The sequence below is a fragment of the Syngnathoides biaculeatus genome, chromosome 18 (assembly GCF_019802595.1).
Source record: "Syngnathoides biaculeatus isolate LvHL_M chromosome 18, ASM1980259v1, whole genome shotgun sequence".
Lineage (NCBI taxonomy): Eukaryota > Metazoa > Chordata > Actinopteri > Syngnathiformes > Syngnathidae > Syngnathoides > Syngnathoides biaculeatus.
The window spans coordinates 15379786-15406065 of NC_084657.1; the positions used below are offsets into that span (position 1 = coordinate 15379786).

A 26280-nucleotide genomic window follows, 5' to 3' on the forward strand; every position below is an offset into this window, starting at 1 on the left:
GTTTTCCCAATGAAATACGTTGAAATGATTTTAACATATTCCAACCTCATCAAATATTTTGTAACTGTTAATCGTTTTGTTTGAACCCCCCCCCCCAAGACAAAAGTTTGTACATTGTTACAGTAATTCGAAGTAATACTGTACTAGGGAACTAAGATTACAAAATAATATATTTATACAAGACAAAGTCAAACGTGCAAAGGAGTCCGATTGGCATCCAATATTAGCAATAATGATGTGGAGATGAACACCAATTTAATTCTTTTTTTATGTCTGTAAAAACATTGTTGCAAATATTTGTTGTACTGTGACATAAACGTAAAACGGTAGAGCAAAAATGGTAAATCCGTGAAAAATAAAGGCATCTGGCTCAGCCACACAGGAGAGGAAAAAAACAAAACAAAATTCAATTTTTCCAAATGTTTCATCTCCTGTCTCGGTGTCTGCTCTTGTCTTGGTAGCGGTTGTCCCCCCTCTCCCTGCTCCAACTTTCGGTCCTGCCGCGGTCCCGGTTAACGCGGTTGTCCCGGTCTCTCGCTCCGGGCCTCTCCCACTCTCTGCGACCGACACCCGACCACTCCTGCTGGGAGGATCCGCCCGGGACGTTGATGGGCTTTCGGAAGGGTCTATCCCTACCGCCGAAGCGCAGCTGCCCGGACTCCTTCTTGCCTCCCAACCCTCCGCCGAGCCGCCTGGGGATCCAGCCTTTGAGGGTTCGCTCCAGCTCGAAGTCGACGAACAACTCCTGCTGGTCCACCACCAGCTTGTTGGCGTCCCGGCGGGCTCGCACCACGGCCCGCTCCTCCTTGTACTCGACGAAAGCGTAGCGCTTGGAAAACCCCGTGACCACGTCGCGAACCAGACGGAGCCGCTTAATGTTTCCGAATTTGGAAAAGACCTGGTGGAGCTTCTCCTCGGTGGTCAGCGGGTTGAGTCGGGCCACGAAGAGTGTGAGCATCGGGTCTCCCACGACGGCTTTGTTTGGCTTGTAGCGGGTGCACATCGCCCTCCACACGGCCCGGTCGTGGGGCTCCACGTCGGTCCCGTCGATGCTCCCGGCTTTGAGCGGATCGTAAACTTTGGCGATCGGGCTCCAGTCCGCCATTTCGTGTCCTTTCTCTCGGTACTGTTAGTAATTAGACTGCACGCTTACACAATACTGCATCCACTTTTATATGATACATAACATTACAGATACACATAGTCGCAACAAACGCCGACTACGTCAAAATATTGTGCGTCTGTAAAGTCAGCCCGGGCACGCTCTCCGCTACCAGGAACCTTCGGTAACTCGTTGGTAACATGTATGCAATTTTATGTAAGTAAAACTGGAAAATTTAATATGGAGGGTTTACTGACGCATTCTTAGCAATAGCCAACGCTTTCAGCAGTAAAGCGATAGAAATCGAGGGAGAGAGCATGCAGTTTCTGGGTGCGGTGATCTCGTGGAGTGGTAGCAACATCGGACTGAATTTCTGAACGGAACCCAAACACCAAGATAGTCGTCACGGGGGAAGCGGCGACCAGTATAGGTTAGTGTGGGTGGCAGGTTAAATCCGGGCCTCGGTTCTTATTTGTTCCCTTTTCCTAATCTCACTTTAAAAAATGTATTAAAAAAAATTTAAATTAAAAAAATCCAACAAGTCAAACACCCGACAAGCTGGAGCGTGCATCTTCAAAAACAATCCGATGGGAAACAATTGGCTAGAATTTCCATTGTTAAATTTACCCAATTAATTTAATGATTAGAATCCTTAAAAGGAGCTGCCTTTAACACAATAAGGCTTGATTTAATTCAAATGTCTTACTTTGATATTTGCCTGTAGTTGTTTCACATAGCTTACTTATTTAGTACATTTAGCAAAAACCTTATGAATTTTGCTTCACTGGAATGTTGTACAAAGAAAAATGTGTATTTTTGTATATATGTTTTTCATCCAATGTTTTAATATTAGTTACAAAAGATATACATTTTTAATCAGGATTTTGCTTGGTGTCAATCCGGAAGAGAAATCAACACAAGGATTTAAAAGACACTTCTTTACAAAAATTGAATGATTTAATGATCAATAAAAACACCGAAAAATATCTGCTCCACATTTACAACATCAGCAAATGATGCTCACTTTACCACTATGTACAAGGTCGTTTTTTTTGATAAACCTTAATATTCGTATGTCTACATGTCCTCCACACTCCACTTATAGGCTTCCTCCTGAAGTGCCTTTTTGTCCGCGATCCTCGTGTAGCGCTTCTGCTCGAAACCGTTGGACCTGTCCAGGACACAAGACACACACTAACAATTCAATGTGTTAACCAAACACAACATTATGATGCACATGTAAATGTTATTTTTCAAATTAGGATAAAACTTCCACTGCCTTTATTTTTCCCCACACATCGTACCTGTTAACGCCATCCCAGCGATAACCTGGTAAAATGTTAAACCTGTTGGGAGGTGGCAGAGGGCCTCTGTATTGAGGTTTTTCTGACAAAAAAAAAAAAAAAAAATACAAATAAGAAATGAAAAATGTCAATCATGTATGGAAAAGTACTGTAAAAAAAAATCTCTGGTGGTACCTTTAACCCCATGCGTCTTGCGCTCCTTCTTGCGCCGTAACATGGCCGCCATGGGATCTCCCTCCCTCTCCTGCTCCCTCAGCATACGGTCCAGGTCCTCGTCGTCGTAGTTTCGCGCTAGCGGCTTCTGGGCCTCGTGCAAGGCGTCCTCCAGACGCTGCTGCTGCATCTGACCTTGGGCCAGCCTGCAAAATGTTTCAGTCATCTCAAGGGGATTTCATTTGTGGTTTCAGAATTAGATCTCAAACCAGGGTTAGGGTTTTATGACTGGATTAGCGTTTCAAGGCAGTGTTTGAGTCCCAAGGTTTCTTAAGGTTAGGATTTCAAATTCTGGTTTTAAGATAGGGTAAGAGTTTGAAATTATGGTTTCAAGACAAGGTGAGGGTTTACAATTTGGGTTTCAAGCTTGGGATAGTGTTTAAAAAAAGTAGTTTGAAGGCAGACGTAGGGTTCCAAACATCGTTCACAACCAATGTCAGGGTTTTAAGGGTGGGTCAGTGTTTGAAGCCTGGGTTCAAGATTAAAAATATTTTCTTATTAGTGCGCCAAGTCTAGGTTACAGTTTTAAGCCCCCACTCTTACCCTTTTCCCCACTGAGCGTATTTCTCATCCTTTGCTGCTTTCTCTCCCGCTTTCCTTTTCTGTTCCTCCCGCTCTGACTCCAGATCTCGTTTTTTGCCGCTCTTGTCTCGAAACACCGTCTGAGCATGGCGGGATGCATCTGGAAACACACGCGTTTTGTCATCAACACGCTGTATATAAAACTGATAAAGTAACAAATATAAGCAACGTGACGCTCACTTTCAAGATCCCGGTTGTTTCCGTCCCTTCGTCGTGCCTCTTCTTTCTCCTTGCGGAGAACATCTGATGATATAAGCCCTGATTTTCCGCCCGAGAGCATACTGCTGCCCTGGAAACAACAATAACATTTCAGAACGGGCGTGTCACAAAAGAGCTCCACATACAGAGAAGAAAATAAGTATTTGAACACCCTGCTATATTGCAAGTTCTCCCACTTAGAAATCATGGAGAGGTCTGAAATTTTCATCGTAGGTGCATGTCCACTGTGAGAGAGATCATCTAAAAAGAAGACTCTAGAAATCACAATGTGTGATTTTTTTAACAATGTGTGATACAGCTCCAAATAAATATTTGACCCTCGAAGACCTGTTAGTCCGCCTTTAAAAGTCCACCTCCACTTCATGTATTGTCCTGAATCAGATGCACCTGTGTGAGGTCCTTAGCTGCATAAAGACACCTGTCCGCCCCATACAATCAGTAAGACTCAAACTTGTGACATGGCCAAGACCAAAGGGCCGTCCAAAGGCACCAGAGACAAAATTGTACAACTCCACACAGCTGGAAAGGGCTCCGGAGAAATTGCCGAGCAGGTTGGTGAAAAAAGATCCACTGTTGGAGCAATCATTAGAAAATGGAAGAAGCTAAACATGACGGTCAATCTCAATCGGAGTGGAGCCCCATGCAAGATACCGCCTCCTGGGGTCTCAATGATCTTTAGAAAGGTGAGGAATTAGCCCAGGGCTACGCGACAGGACTTGGTCAATGACCTGAAAAGAGATGGGACCACCGTTTCCAAGGTGACGTCATGGTTTGAAATCATGCATGGCACTGAAGGTTCCCCTACTTAAACCAGGAAATGTCAAGGCCTGTCTTAAGTTTCCCAATGACCATTAGGATGATACAGAGGAGTCATGGGAGAAGGTTTTGTGGTCAGATGAGAGCAAAATGGAACTTTTTGGTCATAATTCCCCTAACCGTGTTTGGAGGAAGACGAATGATGAGTTCCATCCCAAAAACACCATCCCTACTGTGACGCATTGGGGTGGTAGAATCATGCTTTGGGGGTGTTTATCTGCACATGGGACAGGACGACTAAACTGTACTAAAGAGAGGATGACCCCGGCCATGTATTGTGAGATTTTGGGGAAAAACCTCTTTCCTTCAGTCAGAGGACTGAAGATAGGTCGTGGCCGGGTCATTGTCATGTTGAAAGACCCAAAACACAGAGCCAGGAAAACCAAGGAGTGGCTCCATAAGAAGCATACCAAGGTTCTGGCGTGGCCTAGCGAGTCTCCAGACCTAAACCCAATAGAAAATCTTTGGAGGGAGCTGAAACTCCATGTTTCTTACCGACAGCCCAGAAACCTGTCTGATCTAGGGAAGATCCGTGTGGAGGAGTGGGCCCAAATCCCCCCCTGCAGTGTGGTGAACAACTACAGGAAACGTTTGATTTCTGTAGTTGAAAACAAAGCCTCGTGTACCAAATATTAACATTAGTTTTCTCAGGTGTTCAAATACTTATTTGCAGCTGTATCACACATATAAATCGTTTCAAAAAATTATACATTGTGATTTCTGGATTTTTCTTTAGATTATCTCTCTCACAGTGGACATGCACTTACGATGAAAATTTCAGACCCCACCATGATTTCTAAGTGGCAGAACTTGCAATATAGCAGGGTGTTCAAATACTTATTTTCTACACTCTAGGACTTCAAGACAAACTGACAGTGTTTCACCTCTGTCTGTCCCGTCCTGCGAGGAGGCGACAGGTCGTCATCTGACATTTTCCTGCTGCACTGCCCCCGTCTGGGTGGAGACTGGTCTGAGTCGGAATCTTGTCGTCCCTTCTGCTGATTCTTCCTCGGCGGCGACTGGTCGGAATCTGAACCCTGTTTAGTGGAGTTTGCGCTTTGCACTTTTCCCGACTTCCTTGAACGCTGCCTGGGAGGGGACGTGTCAGGAGAATCGTGGCGTTTTCTCCTGGGAGGGGAAATGTCAGGTGAATCGTGGCGTTTCTTCCTCGGTGGTGAAATATCGGAAGAATCGTGGCGAACTCTCCTTGGAGGAGAAGCATCTGGGGAGTCATGTCGTGTGTTTCTCCCCGACGACTGTACGACGACGTCTTCTGATTTGATGTCCTCCTCTTTATTTTCGTCTTCTATAATGCAAGACAACACAGAATGTATCCTTTCACATATTATCTGTCTGTTCCCTCAAATCAAAATGGCTGACCTCCAATGACTTTCCACCTGGAGCTGCTTCTGAAGACTTCCATCATTCTTACATTGTCGGGGCGCTCGTCAATCACTTCAGCAATCTGATTGGATGAAGCAGTGGGTGGATCAATTCCAATGTGCAAAACATTTGGTCTGTTATTTGAATGAATACCTCATTGCCTGACTTACATTATTTTGTGTATTTAAAAAAAAATGTTTTTAAAGCCAAGAAAATAAGTGCAATGTACTGGTACATTTTATTCAAGTTACAAGACAGGGTTGGGGTATCAGATTAGAGTTACACTTTCAAAATTGTTTTATGGTTTGGAATTATGGTTTCAAGACAGGGTTAGCTCCTGAAATCGGGGTTTAAAGTTAGTGTTTCAAGTCTGGGTTTGGACTCCAAATTCTGGTTTCAAGACAGGGTTAGCATGTCAAACCGTGGTAAGGGTTTTAAATTCTTGTACTGACCATGCCAGAAACACATTGAACCAACATTTATGTTGTCATTTTCCCCAGTCTATAGACAAATCCATCCATTTTCCATTTTATTTTAATAAACAGCAACTGTGGGAGCGTGCCAAAATAATCATCACTTCTTACCACAGGAGCTTCCTCGTCGTCCTCTTCAACCTCATTTTCTTCTGTTACGATCTGTCTCCAATCTATATCGTCATCGACTATTTTAAGTCTTGGATAAGAGAGAGGAAAAGAGAGTTAGAAGCCACCATATATTCATATTCATAGAGAAAGATTACCTAGGTTAGCAACTAGCTGCTAACCACGCAAACATAAACGGAGAGAAACGGGTCAAGGTAAAAAGGACTCGAACTAACCCTTTCCTCGGAACTTTAAACCGCTTCTTTTTAAGTTTTCCTTTCGATTTTTTAACGTCATCCTCGTTGGACAAATAGCGTTTTAGGTACTCCGCTTTGGATAATTCTGCTCCTTTAATGGTAGCGCCGGACGCCGCCATCTTTACATTGGGCAACTACGGAAGCGCGGAGAGTCGTAACAACCACCCATCCGGTCGGAAATCTAGCGATGAATGTGGAGATTTTAGAATACGGTGCGTGTTTACGGCTCCTGTGCATTATAGTTCAAGATAATTCACCTTGTTTGATTACCCTTTTCTTCAAACTTATTAACCATGTTGATGTGAGGCATCTATGGATGTAGAGGTTCATATGTTCCACACTTCGAGATATTAAAAGGAACTCGAGGAAATAACTGCACCTTTTTGTTTTGTATTCCTTTTTCGTAGCACTATTTCTTCTACTATTACTGCTACTACTACAACTTCGTAGAATGAGGCCTAATTTTGTCCATCCATTCATTCCCTGAGCTGCTTATCCTCACGAGGGTCGCAGGGAAGCTGCAAGCCTATCCCAGCTGACTTTGGTCAAGAGGCGAGGTACGCCTTGAACTGGTTGCCAGCCAATTGCGGGGCACATAAAAACAACACGCTCACATTCACACCGATGGACAATTCCAACTGTTTAATTGACCTATTGACCTTAACATAGTTTTTGGAGCGGCACAGGTGGCTCAGCTGGTGAAAGATTTGGTCTCACAGTTCTGAGGACTTGGGTTCAATCCCGGCCTTCCACACAGGGATGCATGTTTTCCTCGGGGCACTCCGGTTCCTACCCCACATCCCTAAAACACGCAACATTAATCGGACAATCTAAACTTCCCGTAGCTGTGATTGTGAGTGCGACTGTTGTCTATCTCGATGTGCCCTGCGATTGGCTGGCGACCAGTTCAGGGTGTACCCCGCCTCTTGCACGTTGACAGCTGGGATACGCTCCAGCACTCCCCGCAACCCTCGTGAGGATAAGCGGCAAAAGAAAATGGATGGATAGTTTTGGGAGGAAACCAAAGTACTGAAAAACCACTCAGACAAGGAGAGAACATGCAAACTCCTCACAGGGGAAGCCGGATTTGAACCCAGGTCCTCAGAACTTTGAGGTAGATTAAACATGGTGCTATTTTAAATATAGATACAATATATTTGTTTACACTTGGCATCAAACCATGATAGATGGATGTTATATATTACCAAAAAAAAAGGTCATTTTTTTTTTTAAATTTGGGACTTTATTTCCTTGTTCAATGCAGCTTCCAGTCATGTTTCCATAGCAATTCTGTAGTTCAAAAGTGCATATTAACCACTCCGTAAATAATGATATAACAACATTTCATTGCAGAACATTCTGTCATACCTATGACATATGAGACATGATCAGGTGGTACAGTGTTATTACATAAAGCATTGCGGTTGTGAGAAGATGCTTATGTGTTTAGCACATCCCGCACATGTACAGTACCACACTTTGAGAATCATTACTTTCGGTTTTTACATGTAATGGTAGAAAAGCAGGACAGCGACAGTCCAGGAACTCTGGAGAAACATGCTGACGGCGCCGCACTGGACAAGTTGATCTGAAAAAGAAGACAAAGATGAAGAAGTTCCACCCCAAAATCCCTCCCTGCCTTCACTCACCTCTCTCCACATTAACGCTGGCTCCCTCTCCGGTTATTTTGCACATGTAGGTGGTGTTGTGCGGCAGCTTGTCCAGGTAGCCGCTCAGCGTCAGCCGGTAGCCGTGCGGCTCCACCTCTGTCACGTGGCTCACTTTTCTGAACTCCGCCTCCGCCGCCAGTCCGGACACGTTGACGTTGATGAGTGACTGCTTGGAGCCCGACGACCAGGAGAACTCATAGCTGCTGGTCTTGTCGGGCTTGGCCTTAACCAGGCAGTCCACCCGCAGATCCCCGTCGTCTTCCTTACAAACTGTGATGAGGTTGCACTGTGCCGGCATCAGCGACACTGACACACACAAAGATGGATTTAAACCATGTAAACACACCTTTAGAAATAGTTTTCTTACCTCCTAATACAATGAACACAAACAGACACTGGAGCATGATGGACCCTTCCATCCAACTGGAAAACAGCAAAAAGAAAAAAAAATCACGACAAATAGTCAAAATTATTTGCATGCAGTCCCTGAGACATTTTCGTGCTTCCTGTTATGATGCTTGAATCAAAGGTCAGACAAAAACTCGCTCCATATTTTCCGAGCTGCATAATAAGTGGGTGCGGGAGTGCCGGAGTCTATCCCAGCTATCTTCGGGCAGGAGGCGCGGTACACTCTGAACTGGTTCCCACATGCTAACAAAATAGAGCTCATTTGGGCAAAGAGGTTCGTCAAAGGACCCGCCGCGGAATTCCACCAATAAAAATGTCTGATTTTTGTTCAATCTCCAACCCAAGTGTTCTTGAAACTTTTATTGGACACTCTAAATTGCCCCGAGGTGTGATTGTGAGTGCGGCCGTTTGTCTCCATGTGCCTTGCGATTGGCTGGTAACCAATTCAGGGTGTACGTTCAGGGTGTACCCCGCCTCCTTCCCGTTGACAGCTGGGATAGGTTCCGGCACTCCCAATGACCCTTGTGGGGATAAGCGGCTAAGAAAATGGATGGATGGATTATTATGTCCACGCATTTTCATGCCAATCAATGAAACTGGTGCCCCCGCCCAACTTTACTTTTAAGGCATTTCAAAACATACACCATCCCCAACTTTCATGCCAAGCCAGACTAGATGAAAAGATGACGCAGGATTGTATTATCCTTCACTGCATCTTATCCACAGCGGGGAATCATTCATTGTTTATTTATCATCCCTGGTACCCCCCATTTTCTCTTAGAATAGTAAAATGTAACGTTTGGTAGGAGGCTTACCTGTGTTTCCGAGCAGGATGATGAAGCAATTCTCAGTACTGCAGAGCAAATAGCAGACAGACAGACAGAGAGAGAGAGAGAGAGAGAGAGAGAGAGAGAGAGAGAGAGAGAGAGAGAGAGAGAGAGAGGAGAGAGAGAGAGAGAGAGAAAGAGAGAGAGAGAGAGAGAGAGAGAAAGAGAGAGAGAGAGGAGAGAGAGAGAGAGAAAGAGAGAGAGAGCGGATGGATTCCCGATGAAGGTGACCCGATAGAGTTCCCGTCATCTGTGTTGTTTTTACCAGCGCTGCAATGTTTTTTTTTTTTTTTTTAATTGTAAACCATATTAGTGGGCCTTGAGAACAACAAGAACAACAACAGTAACTTCGCTATTAATAATTTAAAACAAAAATCACAGTAAATTGTAACATTTCCACAACACGGACCAGACTATTTTGGTCATGATGCTGCGTCATCACAGCGTGTGAATGGGCTGCGTCCATGACTGGTAGATTTGTGTGTAAATCATCATTATTTATTAACTTGTGGACGACGAAAAGGCGTGAATTGTACTCATTTTTGCTTCAAGTAAAACTAAAGGAAATTACTTCATCAAAAATACATTTTAAAAAACTACATATTCGCTAAACTGTGTTCCAGACCGTGACTACTTATGAGTCCTACTGTAAAAAGATTCCGGGTGTACCTGGAAGTGGCCACTTGCAAAACGTCGCACGACCAAACGAACAAATCTGATATTTTGACACGATATAGTTGCACCTCAGTAGTAGTTCACGCTCGGAATATCTTAAAAATAGATGTACACCCACAGGCCCCCCAGAGAGGAACATAATGGATAACTGAGAGTTAACTAAGATAATAAATTTGCACCATACTGCTGCCACAGCGGAACAGCGAAGACGGACAGATCGGACTTGCTGGGGCTTTTTCTCCCCTGGTAAGACAACGATGTCGCATTTGTTTCAGGTAAAGGCTTTGAATCTTAATAATGTATACTTCAAGTTGGATGACTTTTATTAAGTAAGTTATGTCTAATTAGGGAGAAATAGGACCAGAAGTAGGAACCTAGGTTGTAGAAGTTCTTGTTTCTTGTCGGAAGTATTTTTGGAACTCAGACGGTCAGTCGGTGTATGCCTTTGATCTTATTTGTCATGTTTGAATTTTTTTTTTAAAAAACAGAACCCAAATTGACCATTACAGTTATATAGAAGAGAGATACAATTCCAAAGTAAACGTTATGTCATAAATATAAAATTTTTATTGCATCGTCTGAGTTAAAATGTCATTTTTGTACATGTTTTTTTGATCACTGAATAGTTTCCTATGCATTTAAAAGCAGATGTTTCAGTGACCACTTGAGATTAAAAAAAAAAAAGAAGCACAACCTTACATCCAAGAATCAAATGAAAAGTGACAGCCATACATTTACTGAAAAATGCGTGGTTTAAGAAACATCATGTACAGCAACCATGCAGATAGGTGGGCGTGGTTCACTTGTCTTGCATTTTTTCCAAGATGGGCACGATCATGTCAAACTTGGGCCTCTTGGCGGGGTCCTCATTCATGCACAGCCTCATGAGCTTGCAAATGTGAGGCGAGATCCCCGGCGGGATGGTTGGTCGCAGGCCTTCCAGAGCCACCTGAGAATATGGGCCACACAGTTACAAGCCTTAGAGAAACCGGGGGTGAATTTTTCTTGCGAATGGGCTTGCCTTCATGCCGATCTCCATGGGCGAGAGGTGCGCGAAAGGCACCTCTCTGGTGACCAGCTCCCACAGGAGCACGGCGAAGCTCCACATGTCGGCCGATCTCCTGTTGATGTCCTCGGAGCGCTTCTGGAGGGCTGAAATGTCACAAGATAGGCGTTTAAAAGTCTTTTCGTGGGGAATAAATTTATATATGGGCAGTGAAAGATAGTAATACCCTCTGGGGCCATCCAGGCCGGAGAGTACATGCGTCCTGTGCACTGGAAGGAGAACTTTGCATCCGCCATGCTTATCCTGGCCGTCATGTCCTCGTCAATCTGTAGTATATGATCACATATGCTTTTGTTTTTATTACATTTCAATAGATTTGGTAATTTTATTGCTAGAGCTGAAATGTATTCCATTTAAATGTAGTACTGTAGTGGATAAATGTTGTGAAGATGATTATTCAAACGAGATGCTGGTAACAAACAAATCTTGAATAAGTACTGTATTTATTCAATATGCATTATAATTAGCCTTTGGTCCTGTGTAAAACCCTGTATGAATACGAATTATGGAGAGCTGCTCGGTCGCCTCACCATGACGTGCTTGCTGTTGAGGTACAGCCGCGCCACCATGGGCTCCAGCGTGTGAAGGAAGGTCATGGCGCCGGCGATTTCCAACGCGAACTTGACCGCTTGGCTTTGGTCCACCACCAGAGCTGAAGACCGCACGAGAAAGATACGCGGCTACTCTGTGTTGCATTGTTTTATTTATAACGTGCACGAGAGGGAGAAAACTCACCGGTGCCCTGATGAAGGAGGTTGAATAGAGATCCGTACTGCATGTAAGGGGTGATGATGATGGGGTGCGGAGCTGGCGGGGACTGGCACGCTCCCAGAACAGGGAGAATGTTGGGGTGAGAGAAGATCCTGCACCAAAAAAATAATATCAACTCGCAGTTAGCATGACATGATATTATAAACTCTACTCACTGTTATCAATGACAGCTCTTTACAACCTTTCGAAGCCAAACATCATGTTCATGTATTGCCCCTTCCAGACCACGCTGTGAATTTTCATTTTTTTTCCATTTTTTATTAATTATGACCATTACATTGTGCATGTTTTTGTGTCAGTTGGACAATTTTGTCTATTTTTCACATAGTGAAACATGATTACTGTACTCTGTTAACTATTTGAATTTGAATTTTTCATTAAAATTTTCATTGATTGAGCTGAACTGGTATCTGTGGAATTGAAATGAACTCAAATTTTTCATTTTTTTATGAAATTATGCTTTTTAGGAGGCCCCGTAGCTCAGTGGTTACAGAGCATTGGTTTGGTAAAGCAGGGGTTGTGGGTTCGTATCACACTGTGGCCTCCACTCCCTGAGAAGGGTTGCTTCAGGAAGGGCGCATGGTGTTTAAAAAAATAAATAAATAAATTGTGCCAAACAAATATGTGCGTTCATCTGAGATGACACGCTGTGGCAACGCCGAAAGAAAGTCCCATTTAATTATGCTTTCATTTTAAAGTACATTGCTGCCCTTTGAAATGAATGGAAATGCTATTATTAATCAGTTCCACTATCCCCCAAAAACCCAATCATTTTTTTGTAACACGCTGTTTTCGTCAATTATCTGTTTCTTAAAGCGTTATATATAACTGTCCCATAGATTCTATTTGTTAGCCCACCGATGGCATTTTCAATGTATTTATTGTCTGTCATTAAGTTAAGCCTGTGTGATGGTCTGAGTGATCCCAGTCAGTTACCGTAGTTTGGGATGCTCCTCGCTGAAGTCTCTGCTCTTTCTGGTGCTCCACTCCCTCTCATGGAGGACCTTCACCACCACTTCGTCACCCTGCCAGCGACCCTTCCAACTCTGCAGCACGCACGCATAAACACCTCACAAAATCACACAACTTAGAACGCGCACAGACATGCACGCGCGACACGAACCTCTCCTGAGTGGTTTTCGTTGATTTTTGCCAACAGAGACAGTTGTTGAAAATCAATGCCGGCTTGCTTATTGAGGGTGCCGTTACCTGGAAGCGACATTTTCAAAATGATTTTCTTTATCCCGTCAAAAATGTGCATTAGTTAATTGTATTGTGACTGACGAGGCCTGGTCCTCATGGTGCCCTTCCAGAAGGTTTCCTTGTAGGGAACCTTGGTCAAACTCTGGCCCAGTTTCTCTGCTTTCTCTGAACCAAACATACAAACATCCACATATACCTCAGTGCTTCATAATAATAAAAATAATATTTGATCACGATTCTGCTGCTGACCTTGAAGTAGCTGCCTAAGGTGAGGCTTAGCCTTGTCCAGAGGCGTCTGTCCGTACCTGTTGCACATGCACACCTGAGCCCCGCTGACCACCAGATCCTAAATACATATTTAGTTCATGGTGGAAAAAGTTTTGAAAGGATTTATCAAAGTTTTTTTGCATTGGAACAGGTTTGTGTATACTTTTTACATCCAGAGTATATGCTTCGGGGAAAAAAAGTTTGAAAAATGTTTTACAGCTTCTCATATGATAGATTTTTCAGAATTATTCTTTTTTGCATGACAGTTATTTGGAAAAATATTAATTAATTTATTTAAATTTGTAAACAATATTTTTATGATTTATTCCTTTAAAACTTTATTTGTGATAGGTTTTATTGCATCATCCCTGTGTGAAATTTTAATTTCAATCCAGGGTTTAAAATGAATGGAAAATAATAATGGCATAAAATAATTATAATGAAAAAGATATGAAAAAAAGATAAACACAAAATAAACTAAACAATATATGTTTATCGCTATACTGAAAGGATCAACCAACATTACAATAAATGTTTTAAAAAACTAGCCTAAAAAGAGTACAATATGATAAAAAAGTACAATTGTATAGACAACATAAATGTAACAAATCTATGGTAAACCATTTTTATGCACTATAAGGATTAAGTGATATCAAAATACTGTATATCACTATAACAATATCATATAATTTTATATGTGTATTGAAATATAAATTAAAAGTATAACACATTGTAGTAAAAATAAATCAATACATTTTCCATCACTGTCAAGTGCTATTTATTGATTATTTTAAACGCTTTTATTGTTACAAAAAAAAGTGATGTAGCCCTTTTTCTTCAGCAGGGGGCGTGCTCAGCACATGCAGTACATGCTAGTGTAAAAAGTGTGCACCATTTATGTATTTTTACCTGTGCTACTGTCTCTTGCCCCCAGAAGCACGCGTAGTGCAGCGGCGTGTTGCCGTGCTCGTTGACCGTGTTGGGGTCTGCCTTACATTGAATCAGCTGCGCACAACATGAAGATGATGATGATGATGTCACTCCACAATTATGACATCACTGTTATAGGCACGTGACAATTGCATACCTTGGCCACAATGTCTGCATGGCCGTGACTGGATGCCAGATGCAAGGGGGTGTCGTCACCGCGGTTCACGACGTTGATGCGTGCGCCCCTCATAATGAGCATGTCCACTACGGCGCCGCGTCCCTCCCGACACGCCCAGTGCAGCGGGCTGAAGCCGTGGTCGTCACTGCCGGGAGCAATGCTCATGTTACACGTGGGGTTAATCCCCTTTCACGCAGTCCTTTAAAGCTGGCCTTTTCTCAACTATTCTTGTGTTTCGCTGTTCTGTGTGAAAGGTACCGGGACAGAATGCGGGGGTCGGAGTCGATCTGCAAATTTCTCGGCTACGGTGGCAGTATCAGAGGCGGGATGGCGGCTGTTTGAAAGGGTGTAGCGGAAAACTGGGACCGTGGCCTGTTTTAACATGCACTTATTACTTATTAGTCATCCCTCCCACCCTGTAATGTTAGAAGCAATAGTTGCTTCATGAAAACTATTTTATACATTGTCATTAAGCCCCTTCATCGCTGTATCCATTGTCATCCTGTGTGAAAGGTATAGATATGAAATGAATACTTCCCGGTTTTTGACGTATGAGAGGAGCGATGGCAGGCCGTGTAAAAGAATGTAGCGGGAAGCTGAGACATTATAACGTTAAACCCCTTTCACCCTGCCTCTTAAAGACGGCAGCCTCAAACCTTTTTTCTGTTGTCACCTTTTCGTGTGAAAGAGATACATTTCTGGCTTTTGATATTATCAGAAGTGGAATGGCAGTCTGTGAAAGAGTATCGCAGAAAGGTGGGATGTGGGTGTATTGACTTTTAACACCTGGCACTCATTTTTCCCCACTCTGTTGTTGGCATCTAACAACTAACGAAAGAGTTGTGTTCGTATGAAAGGCAAAAGGGGGCACGTTCCAGATCTGTTGCGCTTTGTGCAGAATTTGCGTGAAAGGACCTCAATGTAAATGCCGGAGAGCCGTGCAGTCTCTCCCATTTTCCCATTTTCTCACTTGTAGACTTCTCCGTATGAAAGTGCACAGAATTGCAGCAACATCCCCTGTTTGTTGGGTTCTGTGTGAAAGGCAAAGGCAGATACATATGGGTGCTTGTTTCCTTGTGGTCAGATGATGTTTGTCACTAGTCTTTCTGACTTTCTCCGACTCCTGTTCCCTAATCTTTATTTAGACTCCAGTGCGCCCTTCCTCGCACTGTGGGTGGTCAGAACCCCACCGGACGCCTGGCGCGCTGATAAACACGCCTGTCAATCCTTTTTACGCCGGCTGGACAGCCGCCAGACTTCAACGCTAAAAGAAGACTATATTAAAGGCGTACTCACGCTAGGTTATTAGGTGGATTACTGTAGAGTATTTCTAGTGTACATGTGAGTAACTGGTCCAGAGAGTGATTGCGTTCATGATATTCTATATTTCATATTGGCATGGGATGGCGTGTGCATGGATTTCCATGATTTGATTTCCAGTTGTCTTTATTTCTATTGTGCAATGTGGCCGTTTCCATGAATAAGTGGCGAGAGGAACGAGTACACGTATTGTACCGTAGTGCATGTCACGTCGCGCATGTGGCAGAACATTCGGTGGATTTTGTTTCATGCAATCCACCCATCCGTTTTCTTAACCGCTTTTCCTCACAGGGGGCACGGGAGTGCTGGAGCCTGTTCCAGCTGCCGACGGGCACATAAAGACAGACAACAATCGCACTCAGAATCATATTTAGAGTGTCTAATTAATGCATGTTTTTGGATGTGTGAGGAAAACCGGAGTGCCCGGAGAAAAGCCACGCAGGCACGGGGAGAACATGCAAAATCCACACCGATGGGGTGGGGATTGAACCCTGGTCCTCAGAATTGTGAGGTCAACGCTTTACAGCTGCACCACTGTGCCGCCTGTTTTATACAATATTGATGTTAATTGAAATATGTATTGCATACTTTCCATTGCTTTTTTTTAATGCGGTAGTTTATTTCTAGTCACTGGTTTTATTTTTCTTGGGTTAGGCTCACAAAAATACGGAGCCCCCAAAGAGACATTGAAAAAAAAAACTGGTTTCTCATTGTAATGAGAAACTTTCTCATTGGAATGAGTAAGTTTCTCAACGTCACGAGTAAGTTTCTCATTGGAATGAGTAACTAGTCCATTGCATGTGTGCATGTATAAAAGACCCTTATTCCTTATTCAGGAAGCTACCACTAGCAGGCAAATAAGCGACGACCCATAGGTAAACGTTTTTCAACACTCTCATTGTAATGAGTAACTTACTCATGAGTAATGAGTAACTTACCAATGAGTAAGTTCATTTTAATGAGTAACTTACCAATGAGTAAGTTACTCATTAAAATGAACATGTTACTCATTACAATGAGAAATAAGGTTTTTTTTTCAATGTCCCTTTAGGGGCTCCGTACAAAAATCATGTGACCTATACATATATTTATATTTTTTTTAATTTGTGGAGTATTTCAAGTTGTTTTGTATTTTTTTTTTTTGGATTGTGAATAATGGGGCTATGAGTAAATGTAGGGCATTAATTGTATGAAAGTACATCTCAAGCACTGTGGACTTTTTCTTGTCATCTGTAGAATATTTTGCCGTTTCACTGAGAATCTGCCGCACCCCCACCGGCTCCTCCACTCACAAAAATACAGAGCCCATGTAGGGACATTGGAAAAAAAAAATGTTTTCTCATTTTAATGAGAAAGTTTCTCATTGTCATGAGTAAGTTTCTCATTGTCATGAGTAAGTTTCTCATTGTAATGAGTAACTTTCTCATTGTAATGAGTAACTCGTCCACTGCATGTGTGCATGTATAAAAGACCCTTATTCATTATTAAGGAAGCTACCGCTAACAGGTAAATAAGCTATGACCCATTGGTAGCCGTTTTTCAACACTCTCATTGTAATGAGTAACTTACTCACGAGTTAGAATGAGTAAGTTACTCATTACAATGAACACGTTACTCATTACAGTGAGAAATCAGTTGGTTTTTTTTTTTTCCAATGTCCCTTTAGGGGCTCCGTCCCATGCGACCGATCGATATATAATTTTTGGGGGAATTTGTGGAGTATTTCAAGTTGCTTTGTTTTTTTTTTTTGTATTGTGAATGATGGGGCTATGCGTAAATGTAGGGCATTAATTGTATGAAAGTATATCACAAGCACTGTGGACTTTTTCTTGTCATCTGTAGAATATTAGGTCGTCCCCCCCCCCCGCCCCCCCTCCGCGCGCTCCTCCACTTTGGGAATCTCTTCCGTAAAGTGACGCCATACTCTGCGGATTCCTGAGCTATAAACAGAACCCCGGAGCGGCTGAGGGGCTGAAATGTACCCAAGCTGCTCATCATGATTGCATTCCAGTTTCAGTCAAGTAAAACATGGAATAATAATAATGACCAGTGTCCCTAGTGCTGGCGTGGCCCCGCCCACACAGGAAGTGAGGGCTGTCAACATACATATATGGGCTGGCCTGAGCCTGGAAAGAGTTTCTTTTCCGAGTATGCTGCTATTAAAATTGATCTCTCATTTTTTTTTTTTTTTTTTTTGCTGATGACCTCATTAAACGCAACTCAGTATGGAAACTATTTGACGGCGTGCGCGCGCGCACATCAGACCCCCCCACCCCCTCCCAACCTAACCAATTTTGTTTTTGCTAACTTACCCTAAATTGAGGTCATTTTCCGTGTTGTCCAACCACAAGCGAACTGCCACGGAGTTGCCCTCTCGGCACAGTGTGAAGATGTCATCCATGTTTACGCAGGGGTGCGCCTTTAAATTCCGTTTGGACTGAGGGATGTGCAGCCGGAAATGTAGTTAAGAAGGGGAAAAAACCGCAACTTCAACTTTGTTAAAAAGAAAACTAATGCGGCACAAAAACCGAATTAAAAGACCTTACCTCTTCAGCTGTTTCAGTTTTCCCACCCAGTCTTTACAAAAGTTCTTCCCCATAAGTGAGAAGCGCGGCGGGGCGCGAGTTGGCCCCGCCTTCGCGGTCATTGTCCCGGCTGCTGCCGGCAGACCGGGACGGTCCGGTATCGTGGACCTCGGTCGCCCCCTGGTGCGCACAGGCAGCGTCGCTGCATGCCTGCGTCCCGCCGACGTCACTGATGACCGCGGCTGGCGTCAAGCATGTCTCCTTATATGGAATTACAATGAGGGACTTTTTCTTTGTGATTGTTCTTCTTTTGGTGAAATGGATTTATTGTTTGTTTTGATATTACACGATAAATGATTCCTACGCGCTAACAAGTTCATCTAAACATGACAAATACAGTAAGTAGTTTATTATCCACTCTTAATATTTACACATTTTACTCATTGACGTTGTAAGACCGCCTCCTCTTCCTCTTCTCCCTGCTCCTCACTGTTCACCTTCATGTTCTTCCTCTCCCGCTTAGTTCCCTGGTTCTCCTCCTGGCCACTCTCCTCCTCCTGCCTCACTGACCCGTGGGCTCTCCATCACTCGAGTGAGCCTCCTCCTCATTGCGACCAAACTCCTCTTTGCTTTTTTCCTCCTCCTGGTGGTCATCCAGCGCCTCCTCATCGCTCTGTACCTCCTCCCCCTCATGACCACCCAGCGCCTCCCGTTCTCCCTCCTCGCCCTTATCCATCTTTCCACCCAGAGCCTCCTCACCGCTTCGTTCCAGCGACCCTCCGGCACATCCTCCTCGAGGACGTTCTCCTTGTCGTGGTCGCCCATTGCCTTGGTGTCACTCTGTCGTTCCACCTCCTCCTGAACATAACTTTCGTCCACATCCATCGCCTCCTCCTCCTCCTCTTCTTGCGCTCCACTGGCCCTCTCCTTTCCCTCTTTGTCCGTGTCCTCCTCCTTTTCCTTCTCTTGGTCGCCATCTTTCTTCTCCTCGTGGTTGCTGTCCTCCTCCTCGCTGCCGCTTTCCTGCCCGCTGTCACTTTCATCCTCACTGTCGCTCTCGTCGTCGTCATCATCGTCGTCGTCCTCCCCTTGGTCAGTGTCCTCCTCCTCGTTGTCCGTGTCTTCCTCTTCGTCGTCCTCCTCGTCATCGTCATCGCTGTCCTCCTCCTCTTTGTCATCTTGGTCGCTCTCCTTCTCGTTGTCGCTTTCTTTCTCCTCCTCCTCATCGTCGCTCCCTTCCTCCTCCTCCTGGTCGCTGGCCTCTTCTTTGCTGCTCTCTTCCTCTGCTTCTCCCGCCTCCCCTGCCTCATTGCTTTCCTCCTTCTTTGGGTCAACCTCTTTCTCCTTGTCCTTCTTCTCCTCCGGGCCATTCTCCTCAGGGTCACTGTTTTTCTTCCTCTCCTCTTCCTCGTCCTCATAGTAATTTATGTTCTCCTTTTCTTCCTTGTTGCTCATTTCCTCCTGCTCATGACGGTCACTCACTTTCTCCTCCTGCTTTGTCCTTTCTTCCTCCTCGTCACACTCTTTTTCCTCCTCATCTTTCTCTGCCTTCTCCTTCTCAGGCTCCTTCACAAAACAACTGTTCTCCTCCTCTTTATCATTGTTTTTCTCTTCCTCGTAATTCATTTTCTCCTCATATAGGTCAACTTTTTCTTCTTCTTGGTCATTTTTCACATTCTCCTCCACATTGCAACTCATCTCCTCCTCCAGTTCAACTTTTTCCTCCTCCTCTTCTTGGTCCCTCTCCTTGTCCATGCTGTAATTACTTTTCTTCCCCTCTTTATCCTTTACCTTCTCCCCCTTCTCCTCCACATTGTAACTCATTTTCTCCTCCATCTCCTGGTGAGCTTTTTCCTCCTTTTCTTGATCCTTTTCCTTCTCCTCTCCCTCGTCCACAATGTAACTCATTTTCTCCTCCTCCAGTTCAGCCTTTTCCTCGTCTTGATCCTTCTCCTCCACCTCCTCTTCCTCCACATTGTAACTCATTTTCTCCTCCTCAGTGTCACATTTTTCCTCCTCTTCTTGGTCATTTTCCCGCTCCACTTCAACATTGTTCCCAATTTTCCCCTCTTGCTCCAGATCACCTTTCTTCTCATCTTCCTTCTGGTCAGCCCTGTTCTGCTCTTCCTGCTTGCTCTCTTTCTCCTCTTTATGATTATACTGTCCCTTCTCCTCTTCCATACCACCCATTTTTTCCAAATCACCATAATCCCTCTCTTCCTCCCCCCTCACGCAGTCCATCTCCTGCTTTTTGTCATTTGGTTTCAAGTTATTGTAACTCCCCTTGTTCTCCTCCTCCTGCTCATTCGTCATCTTATCTTGATGATCACCCTCTTTTTTCTCCTCTTCCTCTTGGCCGCCTCGCTTCTCCCCTTCATCCTGGTTGCTCTTTTTCTCATCACCTTCATAATCTCTCATTTTCTCCTGGACCTCCTGGTCATCAATTTTCTCAACAAAATCACTCCCTTTCTCCTCCTTCAACTCGTTAGTCTCCTCCTCTTGGTCATTCTGTTGCACCCCCTCCTGATTGCAATTCGTTTTCTCTTCCTCCTCGTCATCCTTTTTCTCTTCACCACAAACACTCCCTTTCTCCTCCTCTTCTCTACTCTCTTTGCTCTGGTCTGCAGAATCACCCTCCTTCTCCTGGTCTTCTTCCTGATCAGCCATTTTCTCCTCTTCAATATGATCACTCACTTTCTCCCCCGTCATCCAGCCACTCTCCTCCTCCTCCTTCTGGTCATTCATTTTTTCTTCATTTTCAAAATCACTTTCTTTCTCCTCCTTGACCCAGTCCATCTCCTCTAGCTGGTCATCCTTTTTCTCCCCCACCTCCTCATAACTCCTGCCCTCCTCCTCCTCGTTGCCCCTTTTCTCCTTATCCTGATCATCCACTTTCTCCTCCTCCTTGTCAGCCCTTTTATCCTCTTCATGATCCCCCCTCTCCAACTCCTCCTGCTGCTGCTCTTCATTCATCTCCTCTTCCTCTCCGTAACTACTCTCTTGCTCCTCCTGCATTTCCTGGTCTCCCCCTTGCTCCTCATTATAACTCCTTATTTCAACCTCCTCCTCCTCCTCCTGGTTGTTGTTCTCCTTGTCTTGGTGACTACGCTTCTCATCCTTTTCCTGGTCATTCTTCATCTCCTCCTCATTATGATCACTCTGTTTCTCATCTTTCACCCAGTCAATCTCCTCTTTATCATTCTTTTTGTTCTCCTGATTGCTTTTTTTCACCTCCTCTTCATCATCAGCCATTTTCTCATTCTCTTGCTCCTCTTGGTCAATATGATTAATGACTTTCTCTTCCTTTAACCAATCTTCCTCATTCTTTTTCTCCACTTCACGGTTGTTCTTTTTCTCCTCCTTTTGATCACTCTCTTTCTGGTCCTCCTCCTCTTCTTGGTTATCAACTTTCTCCTCCTCATAATAACTTTGGTTTACGTCCTTCCTACACTCGATCCTCTCCTCTCGGTCATCCCCCTTCTGTTTGCTCTTTTTGACATCTTCGCTATCGCTCCCTTTCTCCTTCACCCACTCAAACTCTTCCTGTTGGCTCTTTTCTTCATCTTCACCACTCCTCCCCTTTCCCTCCTGCTCTCCCTCCTTCAACCAGTCCAACTCCTCCTCTTGGTCATTCCTTTGGTCCTCTTGGTTTCTCTCTTCCATTTCATGCTTACCCTTTATCTCCTCTTGCTCCTCCTGGATACACATTTTCTCCTCCTCCATCCAGTGAATCTCTTGGTCTTTTCCTTTCTCGTATACCTTGTGGTTGCTCCTCCTCTCCTCCTCTCTGTGATGGCTCTGTTTCTCCTCCTCAACATGATCATCGACTTTCTCTTCCTTCATCCAGTTAATATCTTCTTCCCACCCTTTCTCCTGATTGGAACCCGTTATTTCCTCCTCTTTCAGGTCACCCTGTTTCTTCTCATTAGCATCACTGTTTTTCTTCTCTTTCTCCCGGTATTTATTGTTGTTTTCCTTGTCTTCACTACTCCCCTGGTCACCATTTCTTTCCCCTTTCGTCTCCTTCACCCTGTCAGTCCCTCCTTCTTTGTGATTCCATTTCTCCTTTTCCACACTGTGACTTTTTATCTCGAATAGGTGATTTTTCTCCTCCTCTTTATGACCACTCACCTTGTTCTTCTCAAGGTCGATTTCTTTCTCCTTATCATAATTCCCTCCCATTCCAACCCCTTCCAGATGTGTCTCTTCTGTTTTTCTGTCTTTCACCTCCCTCGCACTCCCTATTAGCAAAGAGTTTGCCTCCTTTCCAGACATTCCTAGGGCTTTTGAGTCTCTCAATGAATTATTGGAATTAACGGGAAATATTCTACGCTGCGCCTCCTCCACACATGTCAGGTAGAACTCCAGCCAGCCGTCACGGATGCAAATCGCGTGATGCCGGCGTTCTCCCACCCGGTAAATCTCCCGGAAACGTCGCGGTTTCAGACTCGACAGGCAGGAGCGTATTTGCAGCTTAATTTTACTCTCCATTTGGCGTGACTCTGCGTCACGCTGTTGCCTGTCGTAGCGAGACTGCTTTGACGCGATCGGGTCACCGCATTACTTCCTGATGAGTTTTTTTCCCCTCCTCTCATTCTGGCGATTTCCAGACTTTCCTGCCTTTGTCGATGACTACTTCCCTGTCTCATAAGGGATGACAGGGCTGTGATGTTTGGCGTTGATCATTATGACACGTGGGTGTAAATAAGTCATTGTCAGCAAGTGTATCCAGTATTCGTGATTGACGAGGCAGTGGTACTTAACCAGAGTGGGCGCCTACAAAATGTTTTTAGACTTCATTAAGCAAGATTTGACTCACTGCTTCGCAGGGACTGTTCAGAGTAAACAATTGTACAAAGTACGTTTGGGATGTGTGTGTGTGGGCGGGGTGGACAATGTAATACAAGTATCTGAAGTCCTTTAGTAGGATTTTAATCACTGAGTGTACATTGTTGCTTAATGTGCAAGTATGGACCAGGTTCAGATTGGAAATATATTTAGGGAGAAAGACATTAAAAGAACATAAATATGGGATTTTCCAAGATGACGAGATAGTTGCCAAAGGTACACTCTAAATCAGATTTGGAACTGGAACACAAGGAATACACCTGAAAGAATGTATACATAGAATACATAAAAGTGTGTTAAGATGTTGGATAGGATCTTCCCTTGCAATCAGTTTTAGATTTGTATTAGACTCAGCTGAAAATTCCAGCTTCTGAATATTGCACGAAATAGCAACTTTCATCCAAATTTGATAGGCTTTACAGAAGATTTTCTCACAGAAGGACAAGGAATACTTGTATGCATGTGTGAAATCTGCATCAGATTTGGATTAAACTAGTTCTGAGGAGGTAAAGGTCCCACCATTCCCGACGCTGTCCGTCTCCTGGGCGATTTACTCGCTGTTCAGGTAGACGTTGCTCGGAGAATCCACTGATCCGAAGCAAGGGCTGTGGATGGTGTCCGCCACGTGGGTTGACAGCTGCTTTGACCGTTGTCCTTGGAGCTTCTGCTGTCGTTGTTTTGCTACATTGAGATCCAGAGAGGCGTAGTTGATCAGGGTGTCCCTTGAGGCCTGAACAAAATGTCACATGAATCATTGTATGGCAGCGTTTTTGATGACATTGCAAGGCAGCGTCGGGACCAAGTTATTACTTTAAAAGTCATAAATTGGTCTCAATTCTTTGCCCTCAAGTCCCAAGGTGAGAGAGGCAAGTGCTGGAACTCAAGGTCACGTCAGAAGTCTGAGACTTTGAAAGTGAAAGCCAAGTTGCAAGTCCTAGATTTTAAAACAGGACTTTTGGACTCACCTGTCGCAAGTCCGAGACTTTGATACTCCAAGTCGACGTGTTTCGACTTTGTCTCTGGACGTCCGTGTCTCGACTTGGGACTTGAGCCTTAAGTGCAAAGACTTGAGACTGCCTTGTGGCATGGAAAGCAATGACTTGGTCCTACTGTAAAAATCTTTGCACGCCCCTCCGGCCCAAGACATTGCCAGACATGGCAGGCATCGCTGCATGTGAACATTTAGGACAGCACATGTCCCAGCTGATATTAGTTAGCATTTTTACAAGACATGACATGATTCAATGCATGTGTTTGGATTTTGGAAAACACTGCATCATTTGATACTACCTTAGCGTTTTAAAAGACATCACATGCTGTTTATATTTTAAGTCTTCACTTGGATGAACAGATAATTTTCAAACAGACAAGCTGTATCAATGTGAGCATTTAAGATACTGTATTGGAGTTCTTGCATGGATCAACGCATGCTTGCATTTTAAACGAACGGACGGCTCAACGCAGTGTATGCGAGCATTTTAGAGGATGTGGCATGGATACATTTTAGCGGGTCAGAAGTCATGACTTGTCATTCTATCGGAAAATCATGACTGAAGTACGCTTGTGCCACATGAACAGCTTGTGGTTGTCGAGGCTTTTTGATGCATTTCCGCATGTTTGCTTTTTCTGGAACACTTTTTTTCGAAATTTCATTTTTCATAACTGCCTGAGGTCTGACCACAAATGTCGACCCACTTTCCGGTGTGAAATCAAACCTTCATGTTAAAACTGAATGACCTGTGTAAGAAAACAGTTAAAAGTTAAATAAGTGTGTAGATCGCAGACCTCCAACAAGGCTGAGGTCCTAATTCAGGTTAATAAATAAATGTTTGTTAGTACTTACTACTGACCCACTCTGTACTTGTTTGTTATTACTACTTTTTGGTTCATGGATGTAAAAATACATTTCTTCTGCACTTTTATTGATGTTCGCAACATGCTGTTTCTTGTGGGAGTGTAGACGAGACTAGATTTTTAATTTCATTTCATTGTATTTATTTTTTTAAATATATATTTTGATCATTCAATTTATTTGAGTGTGATTTAACACGAACAAATAAAATAAATATTTCAACAACATTACATAATTTTATTTATTGCTTTGCAATTCGACTCAGTGGATACAATACATTTATTGTAATCCAATACATTTTTTAAATCGCTGCATGTCGTCAATAGTAACTTAATTCAATGTAATTACATTATTTTTGGAGTATGTTTTTGAGCATCAATGATCAAATGATCAATTTGTGTATCTTTAAAATGTTTTTAATGTATTCAATTATTCATACCAGAACTACTGTTTGAAATGTTTGTATGTAGTGAATATATTTCTGAGTTTAATTAAAAATTTTATTTTGTATTACTTAATACAACTTTTTTAGACCAAATTGAATACTTTTTAATGATTTGTTCAATCATTTATCAAAAATAATTAACTCTCGTGAGTTTTGCCATTATTTTTTGGAAAATTATTATTTAATATACTGTATTTCAATGTCATGTGATACATATTTCTTTCATTGGTTTTAATTTAACACCAATTTTCTCACTGAGAACAAATGGAGAAAATTCATTCAGTATTTAGTATTTATCCTTACCAGATGTGAACCAGAGTCTGTAAAATACCTGTACTGAAACACTTAGTAAACAAAAAAAGGATAAAAATGTAAAAACCTCTTAGTCACAACTCAAAAGAACACCTTTTGTCGTGCTTGCAGTGATCCATTGAAGTGTGGGTTCAGATGAGGCACATGTAATGTGTCACAATCCCCAGAACCTGAACACAAAAACACCTTTGTGTTAATGAAGTCACACAAAGATGTAAAAAAAAAAAATAAAGTAATTGCACAGATCGCTAACCTTTAATGTTTCCGTAGATGGGATTTTGGTGGCTGTTGTCGGCCTTGTCTTGGTCCTTGGGTTGATGGGTGTTAACAAAATGGCGCCTCCCCTTCTCTGAGGGTCTTTTGACAAAAGAACAAACAACCCCCCCCATCCCGCCAAAAAGGAACGCTTGGTCATGTCATCTTGTTGCTGTTGCAGTTGGAATTAAAATTGTATTATTACCTGTCTGCAGCGTGACCGCATGTGCAACAGCAGCCTTCTGGTTTGATGAAAGAAAAAGTGAGTTTT

The 26280-nt window shown here is 43.4% G+C and overlaps 5 protein-coding genes across 5 annotated transcripts; all 5 read right to left on the reverse strand.

Moving 5' to 3' along the window:
* Positions 1–107: 107 nt before the first annotated feature.
* Positions 108–1667, reverse strand: snrnp35 (small nuclear ribonucleoprotein 35 (U11/U12)). Its single transcript, XM_061804238.1, has one exon. It carries the CDS (start codon positions 1103–1105, stop codon positions 425–427), a length of 681 nt encoding a protein of 226 aa, XP_061660222.1. The 5' UTR covers positions 1106–1667; the 3' UTR covers positions 108–424.
* Positions 1668–2057: 390 nt separating this feature from the next.
* bud13 (BUD13 homolog) lies at positions 2058–6633 on the reverse strand. Its single transcript, XM_061804236.1, has 9 exons — positions 6437–6633; positions 6204–6291; positions 5617–5701; positions 5121–5542; positions 3382–3490; positions 3163–3301; positions 2581–2765; positions 2407–2488; positions 2058–2273 (listed from the first exon to the last, which is right to left on the reverse strand). Exons 1-9 carry the CDS (start codon positions 6574–6576, stop codon positions 2180–2182), a joined length of 1344 nt encoding a protein of 447 aa, XP_061660220.1. The 5' UTR covers positions 6577–6633; the 3' UTR covers positions 2058–2179.
* A 1069-nt stretch (positions 6634–7702) lies between these two features.
* On the reverse strand, positions 7703–10162 carry LOC133492188 (thy-1 membrane glycoprotein-like). The gene is made up of 5 exons (XM_061804240.1): positions 10032–10162; positions 9351–9388; positions 8495–8550; positions 8107–8433; positions 7703–8045 (listed from the first exon to the last, which is right to left on the reverse strand). The coding sequence occupies exons 3-5, from the start codon at positions 8544–8546 to the stop codon at positions 7960–7962; spliced, it is 465 nt and encodes a 154-aa protein (XP_061660224.1). The 5' UTR covers positions 8547–8550; positions 9351–9388; positions 10032–10162; the 3' UTR covers positions 7703–7959.
* Positions 10163–10382: 220 nt separating this feature from the next.
* Positions 10383–18454, reverse strand: LOC133492183 (integrin-linked protein kinase-like). The gene is made up of 13 exons (XM_061804235.1): positions 18319–18454; positions 18085–18209; positions 14432–14597; positions 14254–14349; positions 13327–13423; positions 13159–13242; positions 12998–13083; positions 12811–12920; positions 11839–11966; positions 11634–11755; positions 11270–11369; positions 11059–11189; positions 10383–10986 (listed from the first exon to the last, which is right to left on the reverse strand). The coding sequence occupies exons 2-13, from the start codon at positions 18171–18173 to the stop codon at positions 10837–10839; spliced, it is 1359 nt and encodes a 452-aa protein (XP_061660219.1). The 5' UTR covers positions 18174–18209; positions 18319–18454; the 3' UTR covers positions 10383–10836.
* A 177-nt stretch (positions 18455–18631) lies between these two features.
* Positions 18632–23667, reverse strand: LOC133492180 (golgin subfamily A member 6-like protein 22). Its single transcript, XM_061804231.1, has one exon. The coding sequence runs from the start codon at positions 22786–22788 to the stop codon at positions 18817–18819; it is 3972 nt and encodes a 1323-aa protein (XP_061660215.1). The 5' UTR covers positions 22789–23667; the 3' UTR covers positions 18632–18816.
* Positions 23668–26280: the final 2613 nt, after the last annotated feature.

Bases quoted from the DNA above. Each gene is read 5' to 3' on its own strand.
- LOC133492180 (XM_061804231.1), bottom strand. From the start codon at position 22,788: ATGGAGAGTAAAATTAAGCTGCAAATACGCTCCTGCCTGTCGAGTCTG.
- LOC133492188 (XM_061804240.1), bottom strand. From the start codon at position 8,546: ATGGAAGGGTCCATCATGCTCCAGTGTCTGTTTGTGTTCATTGTATTA. The intron at 8,434-8,494 runs GTAAGAAAACTA...TGTGTGTGTCAG, and splicing joins TGTGTTCATTGTATTAGGAG to TGTCGCTGATGCCGGCACAG. The intron at 8,046-8,106 runs GTGAGTGAAGGC...CTTCTTTTTCAG, and splicing joins CAGCGTTAATGTGGAGAGAG to ATCAACTTGTCCAGTGCGGC.
- snrnp35 (XM_061804238.1), bottom strand. From the start codon at position 1,105: ATGGCGGACTGGAGCCCGATCGCCAAAGTTTACGATCCGCTCAAAGCC.
- bud13 (XM_061804236.1), bottom strand. From the start codon at position 6,576: ATGGCGGCGTCCGGCGCTACCATTAAAGGAGCAGAATTATCCAAAGCG. The intron at 3,302-3,381 runs GTGAGCGTCACG...GTGTGTTTCCAG, and splicing joins AAACAACCGGGATCTTGAAA to ATGCATCCCGCCATGCTCAG. The intron at 2,489-2,580 runs GTACCACCAGAG...TTTTTTTGTCAG, and splicing joins CAAGACGCATGGGGTTAAAG to AAAAACCTCAATACAGAGGC.
- LOC133492183 (XM_061804235.1), bottom strand. From the start codon at position 18,173: ATGGATGACATCTTCACACTGTGCCGAGAGGGCAACTCCGTGGCAGTT. The intron at 14,350-14,431 runs GTATGCAATTGT...TGTTGTGCGCAG, and splicing joins ATGCAGACATTGTGGCCAAG to CTGATTCAATGTAAGGCAGA. The intron at 11,756-11,838 runs GTGAGTTTTCTC...TGCGGTCTTCAG, and splicing joins CCTCCTTCATCAGGGCACCG to CTCTGGTGGTGGACCAAAGC.